Source organism: Coffea eugenioides, chromosome 2, assembly GCF_003713205.1.
Source record: "Coffea eugenioides isolate CCC68of chromosome 2, Ceug_1.0, whole genome shotgun sequence".
In the NCBI taxonomy this organism is placed as follows: Eukaryota; Viridiplantae; Streptophyta; class Magnoliopsida; order Gentianales; family Rubiaceae; genus Coffea; species Coffea eugenioides.
Genome location: NC_040036.1, coordinates 5102369 through 5129923, shown reverse-complemented (window position 1 = coordinate 5129923; position 27555 = coordinate 5102369). Strand labels below are relative to the sequence as shown.

Genomic DNA, 27555 nt, shown 5'->3' with positions numbered 1-27555 from the left:
TGCGACCGCCTCTAAGTTTCAATGGATAGTTTAAAGGATCTGGCAAAAGCATCAAAAGACTCTTTTGCGCTGTTGGCATTTTGCAATCTTTCTGGGTGAGAGAACAAGAAACAAGAACCCATTTTCCACAAACCCAGAAAAAAAAAAAAAAAAAAGTATAGAGGGTAGAGGGAGAAAAGGAAGCCAGGAAAGTTTCTTTGCCTTTTCTTCCAAAATTCTCTCTGCCATTGGAAAGCTTTTTGAGTACTTTTTCTGCTTCTAAATTTGTACTTTCTTTCTACATAGCACTGGAAAAAAAAAGTCCTATTTTTTTTAAAGTATTTCTTGCAAAACCGTTTCCTTCTTTTTTTGAGCTCTTTTGCGGAACAGTTAAGGTTTCTGTTAGCAATTGGATCGGGTCGGGCTAATTTCCCGGGGCTGGACTAGTGCAATTCGGAACTTGGAAATGGACTCAATGGAGGCAACTTCAACTTCTGCTTCTGCTTCTGCCGCAGCTTTGACTCTAGGTTCGAATAATGGTTTGGAAAGGCTGTTATCGGCTGTGATGCCAGCAAACATGGGCTCGATTGAGGTGGATGCGGTGACGGAGGCCGAGTTGAAGGAGAATGGGTTTTCAGTTGAATGGTGGCTGTGGTACTGTTGTCGAAGGAAAAAATGGAGATTTGGAGAAGATGATAAGTTTTGAAACAAGGTTAATATCGGAATTTCATATTTTCCGTCAAATTAGATGATTTCCGTTCATTGCCCAGATTAGTCCAAACTATGAGGGGGTATTTTGGGAGTTTTTAAACAATGAGGAGGTTTTATAATAATAACCCAAACCACAAGGGGGTTTAGTGTATTTTACCCTTTGTTTTTTTATTACTAGTATTTGCTAGAAGAGTTAATTAAAATCGTTTACTCATAAGAAACCACGCTTTCAGGAGTTAAAAGGACAGGCTGACGAAGGAAACGAAAATTACCAAGAAATTGCGCATCCCACCATTTGCTATGCCTAAAAATAGCCATGCCTGATAGGGACTGGGGATTCAAAACCCAGAAGGCTTTATTTCACACTTGGGATCTTCGGTTACAAGTTTCCTGTGCCAATCTAATGCCACCTATAGTATTGCGCCAAGTGTCCTGTTATTATTTGTACTTTATTTTTTAATAATTCAAATTGATTTGGTTTAACAAAATTTTTCTCTACCTCTACAACTTTGAACCAAAATTAACCAACCGGTCTAATTTCACTTGGGTTCCTTTTGTACGGCAACCACTGGGGAAAAAGAAAAAGATAACCCACCGTTGCCTCCAAAGTCCAAACCTTTTCATCGTTGATTGCTTTGAACAAAATCAAAAAGAGAAAAATTGCCTGGAAGTGCTCAGATTCTTGGGAGGCTCAGATTCTTGGTTCTCATCTGGTCGGCCTCCACGGATATCTGAATGCCGGGAAGTGCAGAGGATCTGAAGATCGGGATGCAGTTTAACTCGGGGATGTAAGGAAAAGGAACGCTGCCACAATTCAAACCAAACTTTCTGCAAGTATAGTTGCAGAGACCAAGATGACATTAATTGGTATTCAAAATCTGCCCCCAACCTTTTGCTCCAAAAACAAAAAAATGTGAAACGAAAAACCGCCGGATGCCCAAGAACGGTGTGGCAGGGTTATCTTTTTCTTTTTCCCCAGTGGTTGCCGTACAAAAGGAACCCAAGTGAAATTAGACCGGTTGGTTAATTTTGATTTAAAGTTGTAGAGGTAGAGAAAAATTTTGTTAAATCAAATCAATTTGAATTATTAATAGTACACTTGGCGCAATACTATAGGTGGCATTATATTGGCACAGGAAACTTGTAATCGAGGATCCCAAATGTTTATTTCATACTGGCCCATTAAAGTGGTCTAGACCTTTAACTCATCCGGTAAAAGTAACCTAAGCATGACAGAGACATTTTGTGACGGTCCGAATCAACTGCTTGGCAAAGTTGACTAATAAAAATAGTTTAACGAAGATTGCGAAATCCACTAATTGCACATTAATTACAATTCAAATAAGATCATGGGGTCCTTATTTGTCTAGTTGACATTATTTCATCTAGTTGATTCAGATTATGATAAAATTTTCCAAAGACGATAGTCTTAAGTGTCTTCTCTCGAAACTTATGACATGTATGCGAGGTAACAAAAAAATTTTTTATCCAAATATTTATTGATGAAAAAATCTGGATTGCCGGATCTTTTCTACTTGATATATAGTTCTACTTAATATTTATTGGATTAAATGTGAATATATAGTTCTAGATTTATGATCATTATAAAAATTTAAATTATCTAAAAAAATATTTATAAAAAAAATATATATATACCAAGTTTTTTATATGGGATATATTATTTGATATATACTATCATACTATAGTGAAAGTATGTAAATAAATTTTTAAAAAATTAGTAAATAATTGAATATTTAGCATACATTAATTTTTTAAAATTAATATGAATGAACATGTGGGATCGTTGTTAATTTTCATATTTAAATTATTCATATTTATATAAATTCATAATAAATAAGAAAAGAGACTGTGCTGAGGCAGGGCGAAATTCTAGTTTGGGAGGAAAAAGGTAGTCAGTCTTGATTCTTGGGTGAGTGGCAATACTAAAGCTCAATGGAGGAAAATGCAAAATTAATTTATACAGGCAGTGGTCGGTCCTTACAGGTTACGAACAACAAACAATGACGAGGGACTCGGTGATGCATTGAACCGATCAAACCCATGAATACAGTAATAGTAGTGCAGAACCAGAACGGGAACCGTTTATATATACCTTTTGTAGAGAAGAGTTGATTGTGCTCAAGCAGCAGTATTTTTATTTCCTATGTCACGCTCAAATAACAGATCTTGCTACGAGGGAGGAAGAAGATGACGAGTCGCCACTTCTCATCATCAATGCTGCTAATACTCGCCACCGTCGTCTTAGCTTCTGCTGTTGCCGCCCATCCATCTGTAAACCTCTCTTAACATCTACTACTAAATTCCCTCGTCGTTGGTAGTATATGCTACTGGGCATTGCATTAATTACTCGGATCAATCTCAGACGTACTTGCAATATTGCCTTTATGCATGTAATAATATATCAATCTGCTTTCTAGTCAAGCAGCAGCTCTAGGCGATCTTCTTCGTGAATTCGAAGATGCGATCCAAATTCACTGATTCGAACCTAAGCCAATCTGCGTAGCGGCTTAGTATATATTGCTGTAGACCACAAATTTTCAACAAGCTTTTTCTCTGTAGTTACTGACTGAATCGGCTGTAATCTGAAGCTGATCTTCTACAGATGAGTAGTTGGTTAAACATTTATCTTAGATCGTGCTTGCTGGTGCTCATTTTTTATGGCGTTCAACGTTCTTTTTGCGTTGGTGCATGCAAAGTAGGAAGATTTTTCATTTTTCCTTCTTGTTCTTGTTGTTTCATTTTTCTTTTTGTTTCCCAGCTACACTCTTCTGAATGAAGATGCTCTGGCCTTTGATCTTGGTATCTTCATACTTTATCTGATCAAATCAAACTCTACCAGCAAAATCATTAGATCATGCAACCAGAATCATTTCAAAATCCATGCATGGCTGCCGCAGATTATGGGTTTATCAGAATTGCTTTTGACCAGACAAATTTGCCGAAAAATATAGACAACTTTTGTTACATGATCATAAAATATTTTCTTTTCTTTTCTTTTTTTTTGGCCTTATCTGCAATGTTGAATGCTGCTTTTGTTGCAGAATGAATGCGTATACACTCTCTACGTACAAACTGGAAGCATCGTAAAGGCGGGAACTGACTCCAGAATTAGCGTCACTCTTGGCGACTCCGCAGGAAAATCAGTTTGGATCACAAATCTCAGGGATTGGGGTCTAATGGGCCCACAACATGACTACTTTGAGAGGGGCAGTCTGGATATATTTACTGGACGAGGCCCATGCATAAGTTCACCCGTTTGCAGGCTCAACTTGACCTCTGATGGTTCTGGAGCCCACCATGGTTGGTACTGTGACTACATCGAAGTCACCTCCACGGGCCCACACAAAGCGTGTAGTCAGTCCATATTCTATGTTGAGCAGTGGTTGGCCACTGATGCTCCCCCTTACGAGTTGACTGCTGTCTTAGATGGTTGCAAGAGGATGGAGACCCAATTTAGAGAAAGGCATCATGGGCCTTTTGCGCTGCGCAAGTCATCTGCTTCCGAGTAGACTATCATAACTGGGACTTGGCTGTCTACCGGTTGTAATCTTTTCTCTTTGATGTTCTTTTTGCAGTTTGTTTTGTGAATTATGCTGCGCTAATATGCTTTCGCGTATTGGACTTATGTAGCAGAAAGCTCGCAACGCCCTCTTCAGCAATAAAAGTCGAAGAGGCAGCCCTTAAATGGAAATGGCTCTTTTGTGAGAGAAATATCAACAATTTGTGATATATGCTACAATGTCTTAAATGCACCAATCATGATGGACGAGGGAGGAGAAAGACGGTGCTTTGAATTTTTTGATGGCTTGCTTATGTATTTGCATGTGCTAAACTCGATCTAATCAACTTGGTTTAGATAAAACTGGCCACCAAAAGGGATTTCAAATCCTTCTGTGGGCTGTAAGTTGGAGGTTCACATATAGCATATTATAATTAAGAATATTTGAAGAGCGTATCAAAACATCTATTTGATCTAAACGAGTCTTTTTAGAAATACTTTAGCTATAGTTTTCGTTGAAAACAATAATTTATGAATTACAATTGCAAGTATTAACACGCTTTATTAGCGCATAAGGCAGTTAAGATGGATAAAAGTCAAGACAACGAAATAATTGTGATTTAGATGGATAAAAGTAGTATCATTTGCACCCAACATGCTCTCAAAATGGTCCTTGGAGTGTGATTTAGAGGAGAAAGCGAAATAATTCTTGTTATTTCGGCAGAGAAAAGTGAAGACATGATAGTAGATTAATGCATTCTTACCTACCGAAAAAGATTAATGCATTCTTGTCATATCATCTTATCACTTTGCAAGCTTAACAAATAGACTTTTGTGTTGCACAAGCAATTTCCTTTAGTAACAACTCGTACATTGCAGCTTGCAGTTGCAGGTCCCGCGCACTGAATTTCAAAATATCAAAACATTGTGCAACTAAAGAAATAAAAAATAAGATTTGTTTTCTCCGTATGCAAAAGCTTACAGCCTGAATACAATAATGTAAGCTGATTAAACCGGTAGAGTTTACCGAGATGATTCATGTGATTGAGATATGCTGAATTTGGCCCTTAACGAATATTTTCGACTTGAATTGAGCTTGATTTTGATGAATTTGAACTCGAACTCGAATAATAACTAGTAGGATTTATTCAATTCGAATTTGTAAGTATACAGTCCATCAAAACTCAAGTAGGTGCGGCGCGTGCTCTTCTCAAATTAGGGGGACCTCACCTGCCCCTAAGAGCATCGACTATCTTTTGGAGACCGCAAAAATCTTATTCCTGCATTTTAGGCCCATGATACCCAACAGGCTGAAACACAGGCCCATACGAAACCCATACGGGCCACAAAGCCATGAATCAGCAGCAGCGAGAATGTGTGAACTGCCTCATCTGAACCAGGATATCCTAATCCAACCCTAGATGGCTAGATCGATCTGAGGACGTTTACGGCCAGACCAAGGATTATAAAACCCAACCCTCATATAAATACATCCCCACCTTCCCTCTTCTTCTCCAATCGATTTTTACTCATCTCTTCCCCTTCTGCAAATCCATTCGCAATTAATTTCCCCAACTCCGCTTTTTCATCCATCGTCTGATGGACGCGCTTCAATCCAGCTACTCGGAAAACCCTCAATCTCAATCTACTGCTTCTTTTTCAGAAAACCCTCCTGCTCCTCCTCCGCAATACTCCTACGATCAGTACTCTTCCCAAACCCTAGATTCATCTTACTACCAAAATTACTCCAATTCTTCTTATTCCTACTCCCAATCTCAAGATCAGGATCAATCCCAACAAAATTATGAGTCTTACAACCACAAGCTTCAAGAAACCTTAACTAAGTTCGAGCAGAATAGCGGACTCGAGAATTCCGTTGCGGGTGAGCCGATAAAGGAGAAGGTTTTAACCGGAGAGAACAGTGAAAGTACTCCGAAACTCGAGGTCCTGAGACCGTTGCTTTCTGAGAATGGCTTGACCAACACGCATAGCGGCACCGACAAGGACCAGTCGGGAGGTGAAGAGGAGACCACCAGCAGGCGAAGGCGCAGGAGCAGGTGGGATCCTCCTCCGAGCGAGGCCAGCAGCGATGGAAGTGGGGCTGGGACCGGAGGAGGCGATGGGACGGGGACAGGGACTGGCGGGAGGAAGAGGAAATCTAGGTGGGCGGATGATCAGCCGCAGCCGGTGATTCAGTTGCCGGATTTCATGAAGGAGCTTACTGGAGGTATTGAATTTGATCCTGAAATTCAAGCTCTTAATAGCAGATTGATTGAGATTACTCGAAAGTTGCAATCTGGTTTGCCCCTAGATGACAGGCCTGAAGGTGCACGCTCACCTTCGCCTGAACCTATTTACGATAATATGGGCATCAGGATTAATACTAGGGAATATCGTGCACGGGAGAAGTTGAATAGGGAGAGGCAGGAGATTATATCCCAAATACTCAAGAAAAATCCCGCTTTTAAGCCACCTGCTGATTACAGGCCTCCTAAGCTTCAGAAGAAGCTCTACATCCCGATGAAAGAGTTCCCTGGTTATAATTTTATTGGTTTGATTATTGGGCCTAGAGGTAATACTCAGAAGAGGATGGAAAGAGAGACAGGCGCAAAGATTGTTATTCGAGGTAAAGGCTCTGTGAAGGAAGGTAGGTTACAGCAGAAAAGGGACTTGAAGCCCGATCCCTCAGAGAATGAAGATTTACATGTTTTGGTGGAAGCTGAAACTCAGGAGTCACTTGATGCAGCCGCTGCCATGGTGGAGAAGCTCTTGCAGCCTGTTGATGAAGTGCTTAATGAGCATAAGAGGCAACAGCTCAGGGAGCTTGCTGCTTTGAATGGGACTATTAGAGACGAGGAGTATTGTAGGTTATGTGGTGAACCAGGCCATAGGCAGTATGCATGTCCGTCTAAAACTTCAACATTTAAAAGTGATGTTCTGTGTAAGATTTGTGGCGATGGTGGGCACCCCACTATTGACTGTCCAGTGAAGAATACCACAGGCAAGAAGATGGATGACGAATATCAGAACTTCCTGGCTGAGTTGGGTGGGACTGTTCCTGAATCTTCAACCAAACAAAGTTCTGCAGCTCTTGCTCTTCCTGGTATTCCTGGAAGCAATCCTCCTTGGGCCAGCAACGGCAGCAATAATAGTGGTGTGAGTAGCACCACGCCTGGCTTAGGGGCAAACCTGATCAAGCCCAAGGAATACGATGAGACCAATCTCTACATTGGATACTTGCCCCCCACTCTGGACGATGATGGTTTAATCAGCCTATTCTCTCCTTTTGGTGAAATTGTTATGGCTAAGGTTATCAAGGACCGCGTCACTAGTCTGAGTAAAGGCTATGGTTTTGTTAAGTATGCTGATGTTCAACAGGCTAATAATGCTATTGCTAGCATGAATGGTCATCGTCTGGATGGTAGGACAATAGCTGTCAGAGTGGCTGGTAAACCGCCTCAACCCACTGTGCCTCCAGGCCCTCCTGCCCCTGCGATGCCTACATACCCTGCTCCTCCCCAACCAACCGGTGCTTATCCTTCCCAGCAGTATGCTGCAGGTGGGCCTCTTGGAACCCCACCACCTGGAAGCTACACAGGAGCTCTAGTTCCATGGGGACCTCCTCCTCCTCCTCCTCCTTATGCCTCTTACCCTCCTCCTCCTCCCGGGTCGGCCATGTATACTGGGCAACCTGTCCCTCCATATGGAGTACAGTATCCTCCTCCAATGCAGACAGCAACTTCAGCTGTTCCATCAACAACTGTGTCTTCTGCTGAAACACAACAGACGTATGCTTCAGCTGTTGATACACAGCAAAGTTACCCACCTGGAGTCCAATCTCATCAGAGCACAACTCCTGTTCAATCTGTTCCCACGTATGCCTATGGTAACTCTGTTGCTGCTATTCCACCAAATGGCCAGTATTCAACACCGTCATACAGCTATCAAGGTTACTACAATATGGCACAACCACCACCACCACCACCTCCTCCTCCTACTCTGGACCAGTCACAGAGTGTGACTAATGTTCCCTGGGCCTCCAATCCGCCTGTGCCTCCACCTGTGTCATCTGCAGAGAAGACCTATGGTGCAGACTCAGAGTATGAGAAGTTCATGGCTGAGATGAAATGAGGATGTGATTCTTGTTCTATGGCGTTCAAAGGGAAGGTAAGCTCTCCTAATTCCCTTGTTGACTCCTTTATTCTACCAAACATAGGAGACATGTTGGTTGATTTGAGACTGTCTTTTTTTGGCATTTGCATTTGATGAATTCAGAACTGTTTAGGATAAGGTGGAGTGTTGCCCTGAACATTTGTCACGTGTTTCTGTTCATTGGCGACTAATGGCTTTCTGGAGTAATCTTGTGCAGAGGGAGACATGTTTCAGAAGTCTATATTGGGAGAGTTTCTGGGGGTTTTGGTGGGGGGGGGGGGGGGGCTGACTTGTCCTAGTTGTTCTAGTGTTACTTGAACTGCAACAGAAATTATACTGGTCCAGCCTTTTTCCCTTTCACCCGTTCTTGGGGAAAGGGGGTTCTGGAACTGTGGACTGCCTTTGACTTCTGCACTCTCAGCACCCATTGGACCTAGATTTTTAACCATCATTGATTTTGTAGCAAGAGATGTTTATCGCTCAGTACTTGGAAGCTACCTATATTGTACCTGAAATAAAATACCATTAGTTCTCGTTTAGGTTGGGATCTTATTGCAAGGGAATTCCCATGATGACTGCTGAGTTGTGTGGGCAAAGTTCTTACCTCATAGGAAATGTCTGACAAGTGGAAAAGCTAAAGCTGTGGTGCAACCCTATGTGTTATGCTATACAGCATTTTCAATATTTTGGAAGTTAACTGTTTGAGTATCTATCTCTACTTGAACATGTAAAACTATTCAGTGCTGGGTTGAAACCATATGCTTCCTTGACCATGAATTACATGTCTCATTGGTCTAACCATGCAGTGATGAGCGTATTCCAATGGATACTTATCAGGGTTGACTTCTCTCATTTGCCGAAATTCATCCTCCTCTTAATACTCGAAAAATGTCACTAATGCATAACTTAATCATCTGCTTGCTTCATGTTTCTTATTTTTAACTGGTTTTTCCGTCCATCTTAACGCTTCTTCATTGTTTACATTGCAATATTTTTCAGGCTGGTTTGTTGGAGCACTTGTGAACCTGATTTTTACCTGTTGCCATGACTTACTTGTTGGAAGTTTGGGACTCACATCTTTAACCTTGCAGTGCTCTTATGACATTTGCAGAGCGTTGGGACAATGTTCAGTTCATGAGGAAGAATTGGAGTATCAAATATAAAAGCTCTATCTCTACTGATTACTGTTTTGTAGGCCTGTCTGTGGTGATTGGACGGTTGCCGCTGCCTTTCAGAAGTTTTATAATTTTTTATCCGTCTTGATTTCCTTCATGATTGATTGCTGACATACTTTGTTGGTCTAATTGTCGTGATTTGTTCTGTCATTTGCTTTTGGTTTGTGTTTCTAACTTGGCCCCTTCTTTTTATCTATGTGCCCACTTTTTTTGTGCTTATTCAATACTTTTGGCTCCTCTGCTTTCGAAGCAGCGTGTTGCTTGCATCTACACTTCCTGTCAAGAAGATGACCTCCTCTTGGTATATGAAGTTCCAGGGTATGTTAAACTTGAAAACACGTCTCAGACCTTTTTTATGTCTAATTTTTTACTTACATACATTTGGTTCTGATATCTTCTCCACTTCATGTGCAGCAGGTTTAGAATGCTTTAAATGTAACTTTTCTTTCTTTGTTCACACTTCTTATTTTCTTCTTTGGTAGCTCAGAAGGGGGAATTGGTGGAACAAGGGATCTCAGTTACTGCAAAAATGAGATAATTGTTGGTTGTTATTTGTGGGTTACATAGAGTGAGAGGAAGTCCATGTTTTTGAGGTGGCGATCTAGGTTGAAGTTAAGGGAGTATTGAAAAAGATTGACCAATCCTCTGACAAAGTACCTGGATGTATGCTGGTACTTGTATATCTGAAGCCTTTAACATGGAGGGGTTTCAAACGTATACGAGTAGATTTAATTTTATACTTTCTTGGGTTATGCGTCTACACAAGATTTTAGAATGTTTCCGTGACAAAAGCTTTCTACCTTTGACTAAACATTTTTCTTAGTGCGCTTCGCTAGGGTTGGGATTTAAGTATGAATTGTCAAACCCATAATTTTCAATGTTTTCAATTGTCTTTTGATTAGTGCTTGATTTTGTGGTAGAGAAGTGGATTAGATGAACTGCCCTGCTTTTTGTTCTTAAGCACAATAGCTTAGAATTGTTAATATTCTTGGGCACCTTTTGCTGATTCCAATTGTTTGTCCACTCAGTCATATTTACTACTTTCAAACTTAAAATGATAGGTCAATTAACCAGAGAGTTTCTTTCACCTTTTCTGTGACTGCTTTTACGGTGAAGTGACCTCATTTTGTGTGTGTCTTGTTTAAGTATTTGTAAGGCGTGTTCTAAACCCCGTCTGGATTTGTTTTTGCTTCCTTTTAATTTGTCAAGCATAGCTTAAGCTCGAGTATGTAAAGGCTCAGAAATGATACGTGTAGGATAAATCAAAGCCTCGTGAAGCCCTATGGAAACTTAGCTTGTAATACGCGCAATATTCAGTCAAGTGCATGCATATGAATCAATTATTAGTCCATATGTTTGTTGAAGCGTGGTCCACGCATTGCATTATCAATTATTCATTGAACTTCTATCAATATCTTGGAAGAGTGCTTGGCAATTATGTTAAAAGTTTGAAAGATTATTTTAGTGCAGACATTGGTCTTTAATTGATATTCTGATGGTCAATCTTCCACCTGAATCCATTGTCATGGAACATAATTCAGGTCCATGGTCCGTTTGGGGTTAGCAGATCTTTTAATAAAAGCATTTATTAAGTGTTTAAGTGCTTTTAAATGCATTGTTTGGATATGTAGTTCAATAAGCATTTATTATATTAGATAATGTGTAATTTAAAAATTGGTAAATATATTTCTCTCTTTTGGTTCATAATATTGGATAAAATAATTAAATTTAATGTTTTTTTTTTAAAACACAAAAGTTATTTTAAAAGTATCAATTTGGATCTTTTGCTAAAAAGTGCTTTTGATATCAAAAATTTCGCTTTTAAGTTTAGAGGATAGTGTTCGCTAAATGTCTCAAACTAGCTTTACCGTCCACGTGTTTTTTTAGTAGAATTATAATAATACCAAATTGGGCTTTACTGGAAGTTACCAATTGTAACAATGTTGGGCTCAAAAAAAAAAAGAGTGCAAATTGCAAGATCTTACAAAAAATTAGTAAATGGTCATATTAAAGGTTTTTAAGATTGCTATCCACTTATATAATGATAAATAATGCAACTCATGCGTAAATTGTATGATGTTATATTTAATTAAGAAAAAAAAGTGTTATTTAAAATATTAGGGGTGATATTGAATTTAATAAAAGCTTTGGGGTTATAATATAATGTATTGGAAATGTATGGATTTAACTAAAAATTTTGTTCTTTCTTCTTCTAAATCCAAAGGAGATTATTGGACAAAATAGTTGAAATATGGGATGCGGATCATTTACTCAAAATGGGGTATTATCGTGAGATCTCATGATCACGAATCGTGATACTAATAACTATGCTTATGCGTATTGTCAGATCATTATTTGAGCGGGGTGAGCGCCACATTCTCCCAAAAGACAAGTAAACCAGACAAAAAGAGAGAAAAAAGAACACAAGTTACAATGCAATGAGAAAATTACAGTTTTGGTACAAAATATTCGGGGCATTGGCAGTTTTAGCTCTTAAAGTTTGGACAAAAGTAAATTTAGTTTTAAATGTTTTAATTTTGATGCACAATTAATTCAATTGAATAGTTTTGGTAAATTATTACTGGAATTCGGTCACATCAATGGTAAGTGTCAACGATTAAATTTTGTAAAAAATTAGAAAAAAGGAAAAGGTATTAATGGCCATAATTTATAATTAAAGTGCACTACTGTGCATATGAGTAATTAGCACCTTTAATTACCTATTATGGGTTATAAACTTTTTTTTCATTTTTTCTAATATTTTTCAAAAATTAACCTCTAGCATGTGCTACGTTTGTGTTCAAATTCAAGTAACAATTTGTCAAAACTAGTCAATTGAATTAAATGTATTTGGAAAGTGAAACATTTAGAACTAGGGTTCCGTTTGACAAGTGAGTTCTTTTAGTGTTTGTTTAAAATTTTACTGTAATTTAGTGTAGCAGTTGTAGAAAATTTTTTTGAAGTGTATAAATTTTTGAATATTTTAAAGTGTATAGTTTAAAATTTTTGAGAAATTTTTTGAAATTGTTGTAGTTAAAGTTGTTAAAAAACTTGTAGTAGATAAATTTGGCCAAAAATTTACTTACCAAACAAGGCCTATATTTATTTTTGTTCAAACTTTGAAGATTAAAATTGTTGATATCCCAAATATTTGGTACCAAAATTATAATATTCTCTAACGCGATCAAAGGAAATTGCAAGGACACGACATTTTGATAACCCTATACTTCTAAGTTTTAACGAATATATAGAACCTTGAAAGACCGAATCCAATACTCCCAGCGGAAGTACATCAACTGTTGTTGTATTTTTAATTTTTATTTTTTATTTTTGTCAAAATGTCACTAGCATCAACTGTTGTTGTACGAGACTGAAATTGATATCTTGGTTCAATTTTAACAAATCCCATAGTTCTAATTTAGATTGTATGACAAAATATTCTTAAGTCTCTTGTAGAGTTTTTCATTTTTAGTCCAAAACACCTGAGAAATTTGCAAAGAAGTAATTACTAAAAATGGAAAGTGCAGACATAAGATCTCTAGATGAACTTTCAATTGCGCCACTGTTTTTCGACTTTTTTTTATTTTAGTTTTTTCTGGTGTGCTGTTATATTTATTTTATTAAAATTTGCCATCCCTCAACAAATTCCACCTTGGCTTGGCGGTTCGGATTTCTCGTTGAGACGCCCGTCCAGGGTTCGATTCAGCTCATGTTTTTTCCCCCTTTTCTTTCCCGGTCATATCGTCTTCTTCATCTTTCTCCGATTTTAATCCTATCGCTTTGATTTTTGCGGTAGAATTCCGGTAATCTGTCGCTCCGATCTGTCTAATCATAGCCCTTTCTCCTGATTACGAGCTTTAATTTATTGGAATTGCACCAGAAGCTACATGGAACCGAATTTATCCCCTTCTACTCCTAGAAGGGTCTGCACCACTTTCCCTTGTTTCTTTCCCTTCTGTTTTCAATTGTGATTTTCCCTTCATTCGCGTCCTGGTTTGCTCCTTATTTGCGATTTAATCTCAATTTGCCATGTATTTTTCACAGGTCAAATTTGCTCCTAAAGGTCCTCCACCAAGGAGGAAGTCCACACCTCTTCAACCCAAAACGTATTTCCCGTATTTATCCTGTTACCACTTAAATTTTCTCTAACACTTTTTTTTTTTAATTTCCAATTAATCGTCTTTTTTCTTAGCTTGAAACTCTTAATACATGTGAATTGGCAGTGAAGTAGCTGGTGGTGGTGATCATGGCGGAGATGACGAGATTAATGAATCTCTCCTTCGCAAAGTTAACGTAAGTAATGCTCGCGCCTTCATTCGCTATTTATATCAGATTTATGTATAGCAACGGTCTGTTAAGATATATTTCAAATGTCAGATTTTTAAAAATAAAAGATTAATTAAGTAAAATGTATATATATAAGATGATTAATTGGGAAAAAAATGTATAAATGTAAAAGAAAGTCGTAATTGTTAGTATATATATATATATATATATATATATATATATATATATATATGATAGGTGGGGTTATGAGTGGAATGTAAGCGTGTTAACGAGTGTCCATAGAGCCGTTAGAAAAATCCTTTTAGTAAAAGGCAGGGAGTGATGCGTTTAATGTTATGCTGGACAATATTGCATTTTATACTAATTATTATAGCTGTGACTTTTATAGACCGTACAAGGTCAGGATAAATTAACATATCCTTTAGTATCATTTTTCCCCCTTCTAACGCAAACTTTAAAATGAAGTTTTGTTTTCCTAGATTGATGTATGTTGATATTGGTAAATCTTTAATGAGAAAGTTTTACGCTAGTTCCAAAAATGTACAGAATTATACTGCTTGCTTTTGTATGGGTTTGTTTTTTACCTTGTGACATTTGACACATTTTAACTGAAGCAAAGGACTCAAATTGGGGAAAAGAAATATAGAGACTGAATAATTGAACAATTGAAGATGAACTTACAGAAATCAATCAAGACGAGATTGTCTGCAATTAAACGGACATTGGAGGTCCTCTTTTACCAAATGCATCATTATCGTGCTTAAAATTTGCATGCTGCTGTTTAGATTTTTGCAATCAAGGACAGCCTTAATCTTGAAGAGCTAAGAGGAACTTACATTTACTACCTCACATAACTTTGGCTTGTTAATTAATAATTACTTGATCACTTACTTCAGTTCCTTAATGGCATCAAAAACACATCGTTGGCAGATTTTTATGCATTAGGGCTAAGGTTTTGTAAGAAAAGTGAAGCTGAATTTCCTCCCTTGATGGCCTGCTTTTTCTTTTCTTTTCTTTTTTTTAATAACTCATATTTAGAATGCAGAAGGGGCTTTAGTAGCTTCTATTGTAGAAATGGAACAATGTATAACCTTTTTACTCTAGTTATTTGTGGTTTAGTTTTCTGTGTTTTTGGGAAGTGCAATGCCCTTCATTGTTATACATGTTACTCATCTCACTTCGTGTACAGGAGCATCTGACAAGAAGATGGCCTCAAGCTGAGAAAAAATGTAATCTCATTCACTTACCCTTTTTTTTTGGGGGGGGGGGGGGGTGTGTGTATGTGCGTGTTAGGAATTCAGTTATCACTTGATGATTGTATTACAACTTCACTTTAACACCAAACTTGTAATTGATCAATTCAAATAAGACCAATCCGGTGATCCAGAGTGATCGGTTAAACAGCACACTATAAAGCGACAATTTTTAACACTGCTGCAAAATTATTGGATATATGAACAATGTTTAAAGTAAATATCATTGTTCTTTGAGATCGTTTACATCATATTTTTAGCTGAATAGAGTTGTCCTACTCGGTGGGTTTTGTACAGGCACATGTAGTTATGGCTGCATCATAAGTTGTTGTTAGTTCTTTATATTGAGTGGTCGGTTGGTTATGAACTCATGTGCTTGTATAAACTTTCAGCTTCTGTTCAAGTTGCATTTAGCCATGGAGTTGCATCATCAACTTCTTTAAGGACATATGGCTCAGCTAAGGAAGGTTCCGGTGACAGAAGTAATGGCACGGGATTGAGAGATTCTGCTGCAGATACTATGGGGGACATCCATTCTTTGCCTTCAACTAGTAAAATTGATTGGATGGTTGAAAGTTCAGAAGATGCCACTGTTACTTCATTCAAGCAGAAGAAGAGAGAATATAAAGAACCTTGGGTAATAAATGTTGTTTGTTTTTTCTTTCATGTCTAAGACAAACTGAGTCTTTGCGAGCACAAATAAAAGGACTCACTAATTACTTTTTTGTTATTCTGTATTAGGATTACAACCACAGCTACTATCCTGTTACTCTTCCCATAAGAAGACCTTACTCTGGGAACCCAGGTATAGCTCAAATCACTCTTAGTGATGACAGGATGAGTGCTGACATGTTGTCCCTCCTTACTGATCTTGAAGTCCCTTCAAGTCCTTGCATTGCTATTGCTTTTTCATGAATGCTTGCATTAAATTAAAGGAAATCAAGACAACAGAAATTCTCTTTCCAGTGTTTGAACATCATACTTGGAGATTTGTTGGTTGTTGCACACAGTAAACTTGATGCTGCATAAAGCAGATAGGGTGTTTAGATTGATCTTTTTATTCTTTTTTTTTTCATCAGAATTTAATGCAGAAACTTTTTCGCTTTGGAGTACAGGTTTTTCTAGCAACACTGCAATTACATGAGAGGGGATAAAGTAGAGCTTTAAGTAACAGAGATAGTTTTCTCCATGATGATTGTTAACGAGTGTTGAGTATCAATGACATCAAAAGTTTACTAACTAATGTTTTTGTCACACTATATGTGAGCCTAATTACTTACTGGATACATTAGTTGGTGGAGTATTCAAGGAAGTATTCTGTTGAATGTCATGGGAAAAGAAGCGGAAGTGGGACATTACAAAATTAGGTAAAGAAAGGGTTGCTATGAAACACTTTAAGCTACAGAATTTTATTTTATTTTTTTTTTAAATACCAAACCCATAGCTTCAGCTTAATATACGGTGGAGATATCAAGTATAAATGCAGGGAGATGCTGTGGTAGAGATAAGTAAGTATACTGAGGACATATTTGCAGTTTTGCACTAAACAATTAATCACACGATTTCTCCTGGTATCTAAAAGTCAGAAAACTAGTTTAATCAGGTGATCATAAGTGATTAACTTTTTATTTTATTTTTTTTGGCTTTTGGTCACCTTGAATTTGCTAGTCTTTTGTTTCTTTGGGATGTTAACTGTTTTTTGTCTGTTAATGGTATGCTTTTTGAGCTTTTAGAGGTTCTTGATCGGGAAGAATTTGGGGAGGCTAAAGCAGCTTCGGAGTATGATGAAAGTGCTATAAATTCTGCATCGGATCTTGGTCTGCTGGTAGCTATATTTGTGTTAGTGTGTCTGTTTTCATATTTTGAACATTTATCAGATTGATCTTAGAGTTTCTTTTTGCTAATGAATTTGCTATTGATGTACAGGAAGAAGTTGATGGAGAGAAGATGCTTTTTCTTCAGTTTCCTGCTAACCTCCCCTTTGTTAAACGGGAATCTGGGCCAGGTTCTACTGGTACATCTGAACATGCTTCAGCCAGCATGAATCATAAACACAGAGCTGGCAGCTCTAGACCAGGTGGAAGTGTTGCTCCAACCACGGCAAAAGGGAAGGAGATTCCTGGTAGCTTTCCAATGGTTTCAGGTGATGCAAAGGGAAAAGAGATGGTTAACAGCTCTGTGTCTTCCGTTGGCACAAATAAGAATGTATGCAGTTTGGAGGAGTTGCCACCCGGATTCATGGGGAAAATATTGGTCTTTAAGAGTGGTGCAGTTAAGTTGAAGCTCGGAGATATGCTGTACGATGTGAGTTATGTCTTAGCTTTTTCCTGGTGATTTAAACCAATAATTTCCTTTTTGGATATATATTATTCTGCTTCCAACGTAATTATGGGGTGCTTATGAGTGAAAACCATATGATATTCCTTTTCTCAACAAAGTACTGATAAGGGCTGGCTCAATGGTAAGGTTGAGTCAGGGATTTGGTGCATTCATATGATATCTGGGCTTGACAAGTAAGACAATGTGCACAGGTCTTTTCTAGAGCTTGCTCTGATAATACTCTGTTTTGCACAATACCCTATAATTCTTCATTTTTTCCTTTTTTTCGGTAAATTTAGGACAAGCAGTTTCAGTGTGTTTGTTAGCCATTATCAGTTATTGCTTGAACAAGACATTATGTAGCTATTATGAGCTTCTCTTAGAAGGATGAAACGACTTGCAGGTTTCTCCTGGTTCCAATTGTACGTTTGCTCAGGATATTGTGGCAATCAACACATCAGACAAACACTGCTGCAATCTGGGAGAAGTCAGTAAGCGGGCTGTCGTTACTCCAGATATTGATCATCTACTGACGCCGGTGATTTATCTGACTTGAGAATTTTGCTGATAATTAGGCTTTTATCGGTGATGTCAATGAGAAGTGTACTTTCAGTCTTGCACAGTAGCTAGTTGTACAGGTGCTCCAGCTTTACAAAATCTTCTAGGCAGTTGAGGAACTTCTTTTAGGAACCTGCTTTTTCTTTCTTTATTAATAATGTAACTGGATGAATGCAAACTTCTATTGACTTATTTAGGTTCGGTATATTCTTTTCATCTTCCTGTTTTTCAAATCCATATTGATTTTCTATGTTATCATACACTTCGCAAAATTTTGTCCCATCGACCAGTTCCATTTTGTCCAGACCATTTTGCTCCCTGATTTTTTTTTCCTAGCACAATTATGGGAGTCTAATCTTCTTGAGCTGTGGAAAATTAACGAACAGAATAAAACAGATGCATGAATGTCATTTTCTCTTACAAAACCACTTAAAATCCAATGTACAACAGACAACGTTTCCTACACAGCAGGAAATGCCACCAGTTAGGTCGACAAATTAGAGTGTTATGATCATGCCTTGCTTGATCGAGCCACGACCACGATTAGCATTACCACGACCGAGAGCAGAAACGATGCTCTCAGCTTTTCATCAAAAGGATCTGCTTTTCTATCAGCTGTCCTGTCTCCTCCTCCTCCTTCGGTGCGGAATAGTTCATTTACTAGCTTCGTAATCTTGTCAACAAGCTCCATGACTGTCGCTTTGGTGTTGACAATTACCCAACTTAGAAAGTCTCTTGCTGGATCAGAAGCATCAGAACCATCATCTGTTTTCTCAGCAGGATTTTTATCTGCTTCATGTATCAGAACAACATTAATGGGCAACAAAGAAAGAAACTATGAATGGCAACAATTGCAAGCATTAATACCGCAATTATAACGAGGAAATAACGTCCCATTTTCTGGACTTACTACAAACCTTGACTGAGAGACCCTCTGAGCTCCTGAACTACCTCATTATTCAACACAGCATCCCAAACAGCTTTATCAGAAGATAGTGATACCACCATTCTCTATCAATTAAGCAGCGAAAGCTTCTATTTAGAAAATATAACATGAAAGCTAATCTTAGTTAAGACAATAAACCCTACAAAAGATTGCGAGGAATTTGATATCACGAGATGTTAAAAACAACTAAATTACTCAAGCAAGTAGATCCACAACTGATGCATTTCCAAGTTTATATACTTCCTTCAATGATTCATTCTGATTCTTCCCTCAACTTTTCCAAGAATTACAGATTAATATTACCATAACTAAAATTCAAAATTTTTGGTTTTGGACAATTGTTAAGACGACTATAAAGGGACTTTTTTTTTTAAAGTTAGTCCATTTCCAAATTCTTCTTAATAATCAACAAAACTTCACATGATCCTGATACCGATCATTCTTAACCATCAACTCCTAAAAAACTCATTTAACGCCAAAGCTTAAACAATAACAATCTAATAGTCATGACATGCAAAATAAACCTGAACTGAAGGTTCGTTCCTGAGCAAGTGCAAAGCATCATGAACTCGCTCATGAGCCTGCAACGTGCTCTGGCTGCAGAGTTGCAATGAGGGCTCCATCCAATCCAACTGGCTGCCAAATGGAGAAGGTCTTTGCAGGGAACCAGTGAGGCTAGATACTTGACCACCTAGGTCAGCATCCAAATTGTATGCAGGTATGTCGTCGATCAAATATTTAGCTGAGGCTGGATCTAGTACCCTGAGAATTACAAAATTTCAAGAAATGCCAATATTATGACAATGAAACAATGAAATGTGAGTTGATGCCAAGACTTAACTGCTAATGTAAACATAAGCTTCATAAGAATTACGTTATGCTCTGTTCTTTAATTATTTTTAGTAAAATCTCAAACGAGGAGGCAAAAGAAATCCCAGTACTCAAGAAGAACTAATTTTTGTATATAACTTGCTGTTTTCTACATTTATAGTCTCTGGGGTTCCAAGGCTTGTAAGTTGTAAACCACCACGAATTTTGGTTCTTATGGTACTCTTGTATGGCATAATTATCAACAGTAAAGCAACAGCATAAATATGTCAAATTAGCATAGCTGGGTGTTGCAAATGATTATGGGATTTTTTTTCAATGGTTAGAGAAACTTGTTTGACTCATCTATCCAACCCCAGGGACTGATACACTAAGGCGAATATTTGACTCCCGACGTCGACATCAAAGTCAACATCAGCATCCCAAAAATAAAATCCAACAACCAAATATCCATGGTATAATGATATTATAGGAAAATAACCATATTAATTAGATGTCAGACAAATCTCCGTAATTAAGCAAGCAATATGTATTCCTTATACTCCATCCTTGAATAGAGATACCCCGTACGAAACTTCATCCTTGGAAAGTTAATGATAACTAAGTGATAATTCATTCCAAAATTTTAAGAAATTATATGAAAAAAAGAAAAAGAAAAAATGGAATTCAAGAAACTTACTCCTGGAGAGCAAAAACTGCATGATGGACCTCGTCCTTGGATGGAACAGTCCCAAAAACGAAGTCTTCATAACAGTCATCGATACACTCCCAATCAGAATCATCCGTAAAAGTAGGCGATGAACAAGAAGAAGGCCAGGCGGGTGGTGCAGCGGTTGATACTGTTGTTGGCAGGAGATTGTTGCATGGAGAAAATATAGCAGATGAAGCTGTTGAAGAAGAAGAAGAAGAAGAAGAAGAAAGCGTGATGGGCTGGTTCTTGTTATTGTTACAAGTAGTTTGTCTCGTTCTACCAAGAGTAGTAGTAGTAGCGGTGTTGGTAGTGGAGGGGTGAGTATGAGAGAAAGGTTCATGGGCTGCGCCACCCCCACCGCCGACAGTTCGGGCTCTCACAGCCCTTTGAACACTTCTTAGCATCTGCACGCTCCCACCACCGCTGCCTCCTCCGCCCATGCCTCTGCTGTTGGATCCTTAATCCAACATTGGACTTATATGTGAATAATTATGTATTGCAAACTGTCAATTAAGGTTAAACCCAATTAAAGTGATCAAATATAGTTTGGGTTTAATGTATCTAATAGGATGTGGGCCCTTTTATGTGTAGAAACTTATGGGCTCCTATTTCAATGATGGGCTGAAATAGGGCTCCAAAGGTAACAGGAATGTTACCTATAAATAGGGTTATGGTCCCCAGGTCACAGGTATCGTTTTAGTTGTCGTATTCCCTAATACCACAAAATACCTCTTCCCTGATATCCCATCGTCAGGAAAGATACCAGAGAGAAACTAAAGGCCTCTCTCAAAGGATCGGTGAATACCTGTTGACCTGGAAGGCCACCCCAAATCTCTAGGGATTCAAGTATCAAGTTTATCAATATGGATTCAGGTACGCTTCCGCTATTTTATCGTTTATTTATTTCTTAATAATCGCCATATAGATCTTGGGTTCAATAGGTGATGGTTTTCACCAGTGGTTAAATTTAGATAACCACCCTTACAAGTGGTATCAGAGCCCATATGGTTGGTTATTAGGAAATAATTTTGTTTTAGTAATTCATAGTTTTTATTACTATTAGTTCTGTTTTCATGGTTGCTAGTTGCGGACTTTGATGCTATTAAATATATGACCGTTATGTGTTCAAGTCTTGTTGATTCACTGGTTTGATCATATATGTGTAAGATCTTGGTTGCTTCTGCTGCGATACATGGATTCAGAACTATGATGTTTCTTAAGTTTATTTGTATCCAATCAGTTTGTTTGATATAATGGCCGATTGACCTTTACATCCGAAGAATTTGTCTTAGCATACGGTGGCTAGTTGGCACATGTTTCGGAATCTTAATTGATTGTACAGTAGAAAGCCGAAACAGAAAGCTTCTGTGGGCCATTGTTTTGCTATGCTAAAAGCCGAAAAAAAAAAAAAAACCAAAATAGCTTCAGAACGAATTGATGCTTCAGAACCAAAATAGCTTCTGGATTGATGCTTTTGGTCTTCGGTCAACTTTTCAATTAGTGGGTTCCACGAATTGTTAGGCATTAATATATTGCTTTGCTATGGCTGCTGATTCATTGTTTCATGTCCTGCCATCATTATTGCTAGTTTCATGTTTCGGCCATTATTGCTATTGTAGTAGTCATGCGGGTTCCACCGAGTAAAACCTATAATTGATTGTACTAATAGTCAATTTTTTTTTATAACCAAATTGGATATAAAACCTTGTATAAAGATCCGGACTTTAATTTGAATCTTTATAGGTTGATTTGGTTAATACTTGAATTTTCTTTGATTTGTTTTTTTTTTTAAGAACAAATATGCTTATATTTATGTTAAAGATATTAGGGTTTCTTTAATTTAAGTAAACCCTAATAAAGTTAAATAGGACATTTAAGCCCTATAAAATTCATATGTGTGGCCCATTAAATATGTTTTTTTTATAAAGTACATTTCAAGAAAATTTTTGGGTTTAAATGTTAATTTTGGGTCAAATTATGGATATGGACCTTTGGTCCAATAAGTCATGATTTAATTTAATTGATTTGACCATGTTTGACCACGTTTTGACCAAAGTTGACCAAAGTTGACTTTGATCAAAATTTTTGTTTTATTTGGATAATTTTAAATTTGAATATTGGTATGATTATATATATTTTGGAATAAATTAATTGAAATAATATGCCACCAAAGTGACCTCTATTATGGAAATTAATTTATTTTAAAATATAATTAGTTGGGCACTAGTAATTTTATGAATATTGATCGGCCCAAAGGAAGGTCAATATTTAATGAAATTACATGTGTACTTGTGGTAATAAATGCGTGATAATTATTTGGATTTTACATGTGATTTATAAATTGGCCCAAAGGAAAATTTATTTTCGACATGTTATTATTATCAGCATTTATTACTGCACCAAGATATCACTCACTAGTTAATATGTTTGTCCAAAGACGAAATATTAATGGAATATCGGTATCTTGAGATGGGACTACCATTATTTAAATTTATTATTGTTTTGATTTATGTGAGCTTGTTTTAATTATGTTATGTTTTCTGTTCAGTTGCGAATGATCTTACAAATATTACTTCCAACATCAATAATATTCCTATGCTGAATGGCACAAACTTCAAGTCCTGGAAAGAAAATCTCTTGATAGTACTTGGAGTAATGGATCTCGACCTTGCGTTAAGGGATGATTCTCCCCCACCTCTTACAGATCAAAGTACCTCTGATGAAAAGAGAAATAATGAGAGGTGGGAGAGATCAAATCGCTTGTGTCTGATGATCATTAAAAAGGCCGTTCCAGAAGCATTCAGGGGAACAATGTCAGAAACGACTGTAACCGCTAAAGAGTTCCTTCAGAACATTGAAAAAAGGTTTGTCAAGAACGAAAAGGCTGAAGTTAGTACGCTCTTGACACGCCTGGTTTCAATGAAATATAGTGGTAAAGGCAATATCAGAGAGTATATCATGGAGATGTCTCATCTTGCTTCGAAATTAAATGCACTTAAGTTGAAACTCTCCGAAGAGTTACTAGTGCATTTGATTTTAATATCTCTTCCTACACAATTTAGCCAATTTAAGGTGAGTTACAATTGTCAAAAGGAGACTTGGTCTCTAAATGAACTCATCTCACACTGTGTAGAGGAAGAGGAAAGGTTGAAGCAAGAGCAGACAGAAAGTGCTCATCTGGTGTCAACCACTAATAATAAAAGTAAGGGACTTAAAAGAAAGAAGGAAAAAGGAGCTGCAGGTACAGCGCCACAAAAGAAACAACAAAAGAAATCAAATGATCAGGGAAAGAATAGTTGTTTCTTCTGTGGGGCTGAAGGGCATCAAAAGAAGCATTGCACCAACTATCACGCTTGGCGTGCTAAGAAAGGTATGCTTCTTAATTTGGTTTGTTCTGAGGTTAATTTAACTTCGGTACCTAGACACACATGGTGGTTAGATTCCGGTGCAACAACTCACATCAGTGTGTCTATGCAGGGTTGCCTGAATTGCCGAAAGCCCAATGATAGTGAAAGATATATCTGCGTGGGCGATGGCAAAACAGTTCAAGTTGAGGCAATTGGAGTTTTTAGATTATTGTTAAAGACCGGATTTTATTTGGATCTCAATGAGACATTTGTTGTACCGTCATTTAGACGGAATTTAATTTCTATTTCTGCTTTGGACAAATTTGGTTATTTCTGTTCATTTGGAAATGGAAAATTTGAATTGTTTCATGATTCAAAATTGGTTGGCTCTGGTTCTTTAATGCACTACGATAATCTATATTTAATTGACACAATTGTCTCATTTAATGAATCTCTGCATTTGAGTACTAGAGGAGTTAAAAGAAAATTAGCCAATGAGAATTCAGCTGCATTATGGCACAAGAGATTAGGACATATCTCCAAACGGAGAATGGAAAGACTTGTGTCAAATGAAATTCTCGACCCCTTGAATTTTACAGATTTTAATGATTGTATTAACTGTATAAAGGGGAAACAAACCAATAAAAGGAGATTTGAAGCCAATAGGTCCTTAGACGTCTTAGAACTTATACATACAGATATTTGTGGACCATTTCCTACATCTGCTTGGAATGGTCAACAATATTTTATAACGTTCATAGACGATTTTTCAAGATATGGCTACATATATCTCATTTCTGAAAAGTCACAGTCACTGGACGTGTTCAAAAATTTTAAGGCCGAAGTTGAGAATCAACTCAACAAAAGAATTAAAAGCGTCAGATCTGACCGTGGTGGTGAGTACTATGGTAGATATGACGGTTCAGGTGAACAACGTCCAGGACCATTTGCTAAATACCTAGAGGAATGCGGTATCGTTCCACAGTACACTATGCCGGGTTCACCCACTATGAATGGTGTAGCTGAAAGACGAAATAGAACGCTTAAAGACATGGTAAGGAGTATGATATGTCATTCCACCTTACCAGAGTCACTCTGGGGAGAAGCACTTAAGACTGCAGCATATATTCTTAACAGAGTTCCAACTAAAGCAACTATCAAAACCCCTTATGAGCTTTGGACAGGGAAAAAGCCCAGTTTAAAGCATCTGCATGTTTGGGGGTGTCCAGCTGAGGCAAGGCCTTACAGGCCAAATGAAAAGAAACTGGATTCAAGAACGATTAGTTGTTATTTTATTGGATATTCTGAAAGATCCAGAGGTTACAAGTTTTATGATCCCACAGCCAAATCAATTTTTGAGACAGGAAATGCCCGGTTCTTTGAGGATGTCGAGTTTGGGGGAGAACATACAGTAAGGGACATTGTCTTTAAAGAGGAATATATTAATATTCCCACAGGTGTCATTACTCTTGCTCAGGACCCTATTCCTGAATTTGATCATGATACAACAAATCAAGACAATGTCGAAGAGCAAACTGTTATAGAAGAACAAACTCTTCCTCTTCAAGAACCAGTGCCATTAAGAAGATCCACTAGAGAAAGGAGAAGTGCAGTGCCAGATGATTACATTGTTTTTCTCCAAGAACATGAGGATGACTCTGGATTGATGGAAGATGATCCAATCAACTTCCGTCAAGCCATGGAAAGTTCAAATTCTCAAAAGTGGATCGATGCCATGAATGAGGAGATTAAATCCATGAAGGACAATGATGTTTGGGATTTTGTCCCATTGCCAGAAGGTGCGAAACCCATTGGTTGTAAATGGATATTTAAAATCAAAAGGGATTCGAAAGGCAATGTGGAAAGATTCAAAGCTCGTCTTGTCGCTAAGGGATTTACACAAAAAGAAGGTATCGACTATAAAGAAACCTTCTCTCCAGTCTCTTCAAAGGACTCCTTTAGAGTTATTATGGCATTAGTGGCACATTTTGATCTTGAGTTACATCAGATGGATGTAAAGACAGCGTTTCTCAATGGTAACATTGATGAGACGATTTATATGGTGCAACCAGAAAACTTTGTATCAGGAGATCCAAAGAATATGGTTTGCAAACTTAAAAAATCCATCTATGGGCTCAAACAAGCATCTCGACAATGGTATTTCAAATTTCATCAGGTGATCATCTCATTTGGTTTTGAGATGAATTTAGTGGATGATTGTATATACCATAAGTTCTGTGGGAGCAAATATATTTTTCTGGTATTGTATGTTGATGACATTTTGCTTGCCAGCAACGATATTGGTCTATTGCATGAAACCAAGAAATTTCTAACTAAGAATTTTGAGATGAAAGATCTTGGTGATGCATCTTTTGTGTTAGGCATACAGATACACCGTGATCGCTCTCGGGGTATTTTAGGACTATCACAAAAGGGCTATATCGAAAAGGTCCTTAAAAGATATGGCATGCAAAATTGTAAACCAGGTGACACCCCTGTGGCTAAAGGAGACAAATTTAGTCTTGAGCAGTGTCCCAAGAATGCTTTTGAGGAAAGAGAGATGCAAAAGATTCCTTATGCCTCAGCAGTAGGGAGTCTAATGTATGCTCAAGTATGTACGCGTCCGGATATTGCATACATTACTGGAATGTTGGGTAGATATTTGAGTAATCCTGGATTAGATCATTGGAAAGCAACCAAACGGGTCTTACGGTATCTACAGAAAACAAAAGACTACATGCTCACGTATCGGAAGTCAGATGAGTTGGAGATCATTGGGTATACTGATTCCGATTATGCTGGATGCAAAGATACTATGAAGTCAACGTCAGGCTATGTCTACTTGTTGACTGGAGGTGCCATATCCTGGAAGAGTGCTAAACAGTCCCTCATAGCATCTTCCACTATGGCTGCAGAGTTTATAGCTTGTTATGAGGCATCCAATCAGGGAATTTGGCTGCGAAATTTCGTCACAGGATTACGTGTAGTGGATGGCATTGAAAGACCACTCAAATTATTCTGTGACAATAAGTCAGCAGTCTTATATTCCAACAACAATAGGAGCTCGACCAAATCTAAACATATAGATATCAAGTTCCTGACTGTTAAAGAAAGAGTGCAGAATGGACAGTTATCAATAGAGCACATCGGGACAAACTCCATGGTTGCGGATCCGCTTACTAAGGGATTGCCACCCAAAATGTTTCATGAGCATACTGCTCATATGGGTGTCGTGTTAAATGATGTATAGTTTTTGTGGGAGTTTGTTATTTTAAATGCTCTTATGATATTTTTCAGTTATTAAGGATTTAAGGATATTTTATGCATAAATAAAGTTTGGATTTATTTGCACTCTAATTTTGGTATGGTTTGATCTCATAAAATTTAAGGTGGACCAGTTGGAAATAGGCATGTTTTGGTCACATTACATGAAATTTTCATGCTACACATCCACATCATAATTCATGTCATTCAATTGCATTGATATATGTGACCATTGATGGGTCGAGTTACGAAATTGTAACAAAGGCCGCTTTGATCCTATATTGGTGTAATTGATGGACCGAATTGGTTGCAGATACATTGTGATAATGACAGTAAAGTTGAGCTCATACGGTTAATTGCAAAATATAATTATAAGGTTACACATATAGTCCAAGTGGGAGATTGTTGGATCCTTAATCCAACATTGGACTTATATGTGAATAATTATGTATTGCAAACTGTCAATTAAGGTTAAACCCAATTAAAGTGATCAAATATAGTTTGGGTTTAATGTATCTAATAGGA

At 37.6% G+C, this 27555-nt stretch overlaps 4 protein-coding genes across 5 annotated transcripts in view; 3 read left to right on the top strand and 1 right to left on the bottom strand.

Annotated features, from left to right (window-relative positions):
- Positions 1 to 2898: 2898 nt before the first annotated feature.
- On the top strand, positions 2899 to 4220 carry LOC113755010 (PLAT domain-containing protein 3-like). The gene is made up of 2 exons (XM_027299128.1): positions 2899 to 2982; positions 3753 to 4220. The coding sequence occupies exons 1-2, from the start codon at positions 2899 to 2901 to the stop codon at positions 4218 to 4220; spliced, it is 552 nt and encodes a 183-aa protein (XP_027154929.1).
- A 1484-nt stretch (positions 4221 to 5704) lies between these two features.
- On the top strand, positions 5705 to 10627 carry LOC113762063 (splicing factor-like protein 1). Its single transcript, XM_027305313.1, has 2 exons — positions 5705 to 8377; positions 9362 to 10627. Exon 1 carries the CDS (start codon positions 5810 to 5812, stop codon positions 8339 to 8341), a length of 2532 nt encoding a protein of 843 aa, XP_027161114.1. The 5' UTR covers positions 5705 to 5809; the 3' UTR covers positions 8342 to 8377; positions 9362 to 10627.
- Positions 10628 to 13233: 2606 nt separating this feature from the next.
- Positions 13234 to 18175, top strand: LOC113761673. Of its 2 annotated transcripts, none has more exons than XM_027304757.1 (9): positions 13234 to 13460; positions 13582 to 13643; positions 13761 to 13830; positions 15014 to 15053; positions 15470 to 15714; positions 15819 to 15882; positions 16811 to 16902; positions 17004 to 17381; positions 17800 to 18175. In XM_027304757.1, the coding sequence occupies exons 1-9, from the start codon at positions 13425 to 13427 to the stop codon at positions 17950 to 17952; spliced, it is 1140 nt and encodes a 379-aa protein (XP_027160558.1). In that variant the 5' UTR covers positions 13234 to 13424; the 3' UTR covers positions 17953 to 18175. The 2 variants fall into 2 exon arrangements, with proteins under 2 accessions (XP_027160558.1, XP_027160559.1); XM_027304758.1 differs by having other exon boundaries at positions 17004 to 17386.
- A 174-nt stretch (positions 18176 to 18349) lies between these two features.
- LOC113762586 overlaps positions 18350 to 27555 on the bottom strand; it is a 21362-nt gene continuing 12156 nt past the window's right edge. Inside the window, exons 2-5 of the mRNA XM_027306098.1 lie at positions 20408 to 20861; positions 19425 to 19662; positions 18872 to 18965; positions 18350 to 18743 (exon numbers count right to left, since the gene is read on the bottom strand). Of these exons, the coding sequence (XP_027161899.1) occupies positions 18466 to 18743; positions 18872 to 18965; positions 19425 to 19662; positions 20408 to 20861 (1064 nt within the window). The 3' untranslated portion in view covers positions 18350 to 18465. The remainder of the gene's footprint in view (positions 18744 to 18871; positions 18966 to 19424; positions 19663 to 20407; positions 20862 to 27555) is intronic.

Excerpts from the sequence above, each read along its gene's own strand:
- LOC113761673 (XM_027304757.1), top strand. The coding sequence starts at position 13,425 with ATGGAACCGAATTTATCCCCTTCTACTCCTAGAAGG. Across the intron at positions 13,461-13,581 it reads CCCCTTCTACTCCTAGAAGG|GTCAAATTTGCTCCTAAAGG; the intron begins GTCTGCACCACT and ends TATTTTTCACAG. Across the intron at positions 13,644-13,760 it reads ACACCTCTTCAACCCAAAAC|TGAAGTAGCTGGTGGTGGTG; the intron begins GTATTTCCCGTA and ends GTGAATTGGCAG.
- LOC113755010 (XM_027299128.1), top strand. The coding sequence starts at position 2,899 with ATGACGAGTCGCCACTTCTCATCATCAATGCTGCTAATACTCGCCACC. Across the intron at positions 2,983-3,752 it reads CTGTTGCCGCCCATCCATCT|AATGAATGCGTATACACTCT; the intron begins GTAAACCTCTCT and ends CTTTTGTTGCAG.
- LOC113762063 (XM_027305313.1), top strand. The coding sequence starts at position 5,810 with ATGGACGCGCTTCAATCCAGCTACTCGGAAAACCCTCAATCTCAATCT.